The sequence below is a fragment of the Danio rerio genome, chromosome 4 (genome assembly GCF_049306965.1).
Source record: "Danio rerio strain Tuebingen ecotype United States chromosome 4, GRCz12tu, whole genome shotgun sequence".
Lineage (NCBI taxonomy): Eukaryota > Metazoa > Chordata > Actinopteri > Cypriniformes > Danionidae > Danio > Danio rerio.
Window position 1 is genome coordinate 580411 of NC_133179.1, and position 6598 is coordinate 587008.

The 6598-nt window shown below is 35.4% G+C and overlaps 1 protein-coding gene across 1 annotated transcript; it reads right to left on the reverse strand.

Moving 5' to 3' along the window:
• Nucleotides 1–327: 327 nt before the first annotated feature.
• Nucleotides 328–6025, reverse strand: mrps10 (mitochondrial ribosomal protein S10). The gene is given in 7 exon segments (NM_001159988.1): nucleotides 328–556; nucleotides 706–795; nucleotides 4389–4497; nucleotides 4797–4936; nucleotides 5012–5054; nucleotides 5792–5826; nucleotides 5941–6025. Coding segments are annotated over 7 exon segments (564 nt in total). The 5' UTR covers nucleotides 6013–6025; the 3' UTR covers nucleotides 328–481.
• Between the last annotated feature and the right edge of the window lie 573 nt (nucleotides 6026–6598).

Genomic DNA, 6598 nt, shown 5'->3' on the forward strand with positions numbered 1-6598 from the left:
TTTGACTATTCCTACATATTTAGCAGACAGTTTTTATAGTATATGATGCACAAGTTGATCTTTAAGCTTTTGAGACTATTAAATAAAAACAACAACAACAAATGAAGCCAGTTTATATGATAATTCAGTTTCTACATTAATTAAATTACAGTAACTGGTTCTAATAGGATGTAGGCATTAGTAATGTAAAATGAACTGGGCTGAAATAAATGTTGAAGCTACTGAAACTGTGTGTTGAAGAGCTGTGCGGCATTAATCCTGTTAATCTCCTGCTGTACAGCTATATAAATACTGATATTTCATAAAGAAAGCAATACACCGTCGTATAGAAATGCACATGTTTATTGGTGTAAATGCACACACACTTAACACAGTCATAGGTTATATTGAAATCTGCTTTTAAGTGGACATGAGGACATATTGTTTCTCCTTGATGCACAATATTCACAGGCGTCTGAGTTCATATTGGGCTAAATCCTCATTATCCGGACGCCTCTGGTTTGTTGTCGTCCCACAGGGGTTTCTGGATGTGTTCTGGGATTTTCTCCATGGCAGTCTGCGCAGAATCACACACACACAGAGTAAGCGTTAGAGTACAGCAAACACACTTTATAAGCTCCATCTACTCCTGTCTGCGTTCTAATGTCTGTTCACTTGGCAACTGTATCCGTGCAGCAGCCGCAGGTTTATTTGTGATGTCCTCACCTTTGTGACCTCCATAGCAACTCCTTCAGGCAGATTGCGCTGAATATACTCCAGATAAACGCGTGCGCTCGAGCCGGTTATCCTGGAGATCTGAAAGAGAGGAGATTTCGGTGTGCATTTCGTAAGATTTGGAAGTATAATTTATTACCAAATAAACCGTTTATTAATCAGCGGCTTATATAATATAACACAATATATACAGTTGAAGTCTGAATTATTTGCCCCCCCCCCCCCCCCCCCCCTACACATTTTATTCCCCAATTTCTGTTTGACAGAGAGACGTTTGATGAACACATTTCTAAACATGACAGTGTTCATAACTCATCACTAATAACTGATGTCTTTCCTCTGTCATGATGACAGTAAATAATATTAGTCTAGATATTCTTCAAGACACTAGTGTTCAGCTTACAGTGACATGTAAAGGCTTCACTAGGGTAATTAGGGTAAAGTTAGGGTAATTAGGCAAGTCATTGTATAACAGTGGTTTGTTCTGGAGACAATCCAACACTAATATTGCTGAAGGGGGTGTTGTGCTGAGGAATGCATCCCCTCTGAAATGTGCATCTATTAGCTGAGATTGATTAAAAATAATAATAATAATAATAATTGAGTTATGACAATAATGAGAGTGACTGAAGTGAGTTTCATAGATTCCCTCCCTTACAGAAGATAAACAAATAAAGATTGATTATAAATACAACACTGATGTGATTAAGTGAATAGTTTAATGTGGTTTAGTTTACAGCAACAACAGTGTTACGTGCTCCATGCAGCCTCAATGTCTCTTTAAAACCCACCGAAAAGCCTCATTTTAGGCTACAGTCAGTACATTTATTTGTAAACCTGGTGTGTTTTAAAATGCGCTTCACTTCTTGTCCTTTGCTTCATCCATCAAAATAATCATCATTTTACATTTTAATTCATTATGGCCTTTTATTTTTAAATGTAGACTGAGAATGGGGTTAAAAATCTATGAAGGGGTGAATTTTACAGCAGGGCTGCGTTTCTCGGCACAACAGGGGCTATAATAATATTAAAATTATATTAGTTACAAAATTAAGAACTGCTTTTATTCCAGCTGAAATAGACAAATGAAACACTGTGAAAACTTCCTGAATCTGTTCAACATCAATTGAAAATATCTTAAAAATAATATTAATCACAGGAAGGCGAAACATTTGGACACCTGTATATATTAACTAGGGATGGGCGATACCAATACTGCAATTTTAAAATTCGATACGATACCGATACTTTTTAAAAAAATTTACAATACCGATATCACTTATTTAAACTGCTAATGTATTGTTTTCTAAATAACGTTAATAAAAAAAACATGTAAATATACATACACGCGCACACACAACCATATTGCATTTACACACTGCATACACATACATAGTTATATACACACTGTACAGACACACACACACACGCTTATATTTATTCACCTAATGTTAATTAGAAAGAGAGAGCGGATTTATTATTATACTATATATTATAATACTATACTATTATTTGCTAGTTACCATGTTTATATATGCATTATGGAATGACATGATGGCAAAGAGGTAACGCAGCGTGTTGTCATGCTCATTAGCTGAATGCACAACATTCATGAGTGCATTGCTTTGGTAGTGAGCATGACAACACGCTGTGTTACCTCTTTGCCATCATGTCGCTGCATAATGCAGAAGTGTGTGACTTGCGTGTGTTGAGTATGCAAGTTGTCTGAAAGGCACATGATCGCTCGCGTGACATTCCGCCGCAGATTTATTGGTGTAACGTCTTGCATACAAAGCGTCACAGCGCTAGAACATTCAGTTATGCAGAAATTATGAAAATATAGTTGAAATATTGGTACTTAAAAAAAAAAAATATCGATACCAAACTACCAAAGCTTCCAAGTATCAATACTCGAGCATGGACGTGCACATCTCTAATATTAACCCAGGGATAGGGAATCAATGGCTCGGGAGCCACATGTTGCTCTTTGACCAAAAATATGTACCTCTACAGCGGTCTCCCTTCAATAAAAAAATTAAACTGTCACTAAGAATATTGAAAATACAATTAAATTTACCTTTCTATTGTGTATTTTTACAGCAAAATGTAAAATAAAAATAAATGACTTTTAATGCGCATGTGCAGTGCGGTGGATTAACTTGAATCGGACACCAATAAATGTTGTGCATCTTCTATTGTAACCTTGCGCACGTAACATACAACATTCATGAGTGTTGAAGGCGAAAAGAAAAGAATTCTATTAATTATCCTTTAGTACATAGACTAGCTGGACATGTGATGCTCGTACATCCCCAATGGCTCTTTAACAAAATGAATTTGGCAAAAATAAATCAGAAATGGCTTTTTTGCTGATAAAGGCTTCCCTGTATTAACCTGCGTTATCTATCTTAATACACATCAATCCAATAATATCCAGCTGCAGACCCGCAGAACCACACACGTTTTAGGCACACACAATCTAGGCAAACCATATATGGTTATGACGGATGTTAAAGTTATAACGTCTTTTTGGACATCATCATCGATATATTTGATTAATAAATATTGTACACAATAAACAATAGTGTTTACTTTACTTTATTTCACAAATATTGCGATTGAGACGGCCGAATGAGGAGCAGTGTTTCCGATCGCCATTCAATATAATAGAGTGAACAGTTTTTAATCAGTCATTATAGCTGATCAGTCTTTATTACCAGACAATAATTTGGCAGATACACGTTTGCTGGCCTTGCTGAATGATCTGATTTGGACAGGTTTAATTTATATAATGGATTAATTTATGATGAAGGAAATAATAGCAAGTTAATATAGGCAATAATACATTATATGTAATAAAAATCTTTTTACATGTAACAAATGTATAACACTATATTAATATTTACTCAAGCGGTGTTTATTAGCTTAATTTTCTAATAACCTTTTAATTAATGATTTCCCACATTTAATACTCTTAATAAAACTATTAATAAAATATTAACTATTAATAAAAAAAATCATAAGTGTATACACACACACACACACACACACACACACACATATATATATATATATATATATATATAAAAGATAGTAGTTTATATATAAACTTATAATTATAATCAGTTAAGATAATCAGTTTATAACTATTGTTTAAATGGTTAACTATAGTAGGCTAATTTATTTTAAAGTGACATTATTGTTTGCTTTTTTATATTTTACAACAACGTGATTTTAACGAAGTATGATAATATTAAGAGCTTGAATTAGTTTATTACACTTAATCCAACAATTAGACGGTCTATTATGTTTTCATGAATAAAGTCATAAGTGTCTTTAACCAATTATTTTTATTGACATAATTTAAGTTCAGAAACTGCAGAGACTTTAAAATGATCGTTACGATATAATAATAAAATTGACTGAAATGGGAAACCATATTTTCGAAATTCAATAGGTGGCGATAATGCTAAAGAGTTAGTTACCATTTATGGTTTGCCTAGATCGTGTGTCCTAGATTGTGTGTGCCTCAAACGTGTGTGGTTCTGCGGGCCTGCAGCTGGATATATCTCCATCAATAAACTGATTGTATATATTTTGTGTGTTGTGTTAGTGATAATCTTGTTCACTACAGTATATAGAGTTGTTATTAAGGTGTGTGTGTGTCTGCGCACCTGGATGCACCTGTAATGCGTCCTCATCTCGTACTGCACGCGGTGCTTCTTGAAGATGTGCCTAGACTTCAGCAGCGTCAGCTTATCGATGTGTTTCGGCGGCTCAAATCTGGACAGCAGAACAGCACAGCTTCAATAACCGCTCCTCATACCTCGCCTAAACCATCACAGATCAATCGGCAGATCTGTTAATCTAATTAGTAGATCAGTTCCCCTATAGCGCATGTGTTTGGACTGTAGGGGAAAACGGAGGAAACCCACGCCAACACGGGGAGAACATGCAAACTCCACACAGAAACGTCAAATGACCCAGCAGGGATTCGAACCAGTGACCTTCATACTGTGAGGCCACAGTGCTGACCACTGAGCCCCCAGATTATTAGTATTGTTGTGGTTGAATTGACTCACACTTTCTCCAGGCTGAGGCCGAGCTCTTTGGCGGCCAGCGTGGCGAAGAACTCGTAACTGTCGAGCACGGCTCTATCGTGACCTTTGACCTGCACTGAGAGCCGCTGGTAGAGCGTGTCCGGCTCCTCGCTCTCCGTGATCTGCAGAGTTTAATCATCACAGTCACGCTTTGCAGAACTACATGATCTACGCTTGAGTTCAGTGCAGATACTCACAGCTGGAGACGGTGGTGAGAAGACGGACGCGATGTGGACCAGCCTACACACACAAACACACACACAAACACCACATCACATGCAGTTTTAACACTTCAGTATCTGTTTATTTACATTTCCGGTCAAGTTTTTTTTTAATTCATGAATCCAAGGTCTTTTCTGTTTATTTATTGTTAAGACAACATTGTTTTGACTGATGCCATACACTTATAATCTTGCATGTTGAGCACAGAATATAAGGTTATGTTTTTTTTAATGATGTGTTATTAGCATAGCTTACCTAAATTCAATTCATTATTAACTTTTATATCACCCCTGCCTGTTTTTTAACCCCCCCATAAGCATTTTGCATATACATTTTTTTTTATCTATCACTATTCGGAGCTATGAATTATGGTATTTTCCTATAGACAGACAGACTAGATAGATAGACAGACAGACAGACAGACAGACAGACAGACTAGATAGATAGATAGATAGATAGATAGACAGACAGACAGACTAGATAGATAGATAGATAGATAGATAGACAGATAGACAGACAGATAGATAGACAGATATTAATAATAATGTCTAATAACATCATCGTAAGCAGTTAATGTTAGCTCTGCAGCAGATCTGACTGTTTTTGTACGTGTAAAATGACTAGAAGCCAATGACACCAAAGGTTTCACCCATTCAGGTTACAAATAATCTATAATCTTTAATCTATCCTCCGATTTCATCTTAAAACTGTAAAATAAATGTAAAGAATTAAGATGTTCGTGTTGTGAGACTGACCGTGGACACGCTGTGTGATGCTGGACTGCTGAAGCCTACAAATACATGACAGGAATAAGGTTTAAACATGTTCTGCAAGATACACTTCTACATTCATATAGAAACAGAGATGTGGAGATGAAGGAAGGGTGTTAAAGCAGGCGCTTTACCGCTGTGAAGTGTCCGTGAAAGATCTTTGACAGGACGCGAAGGGTTCTAAAATTCGCCATGGAGGCCGCCATGTTTTCTGTCTCCACTGAGCCGGAAGTGTCGTCAAAACATAAAAGAAGCAGCGCACCTATTGGCAGGGAATGAGACGTAAAAAGTAAGCACATATTTATTTAATCATTTATTTTGTCAAAACAGGTAACAAGTGTATGATCACAACAACTTTAAACAACATAGCGGATATTTAATATTAAGGAAATATAGCTAATAAGCAAACATGTCAGAGAAACAAAGGTTATGTGTACACCATAGACTGTAAAAGGTATTCACTGATAGCAAATTTTGATTTTTAAATTTTTGACAAACATTAAAGACAAAAATGTGGAAAATTTAGTAAATTTAAAAAATAGTTCTATTATTGGGGTTTTATTAAAAAATGTACATTTATTAATAACAAATAAAATGCTGAGGTAAAACCTAGCTAAAAATGTTACAACTATACTGATTTATTATTTTAACTTATTCTAAAATATTATATTTAATAAATCAACGTATAATATTTGAATTTATTTACCTTGACTCGACTCATGTTTTTCTTCTTCTTCATTTTATTTATTTATTTTTACCTGTAGATATTTGATGATTTGTTAGTTTGGCATG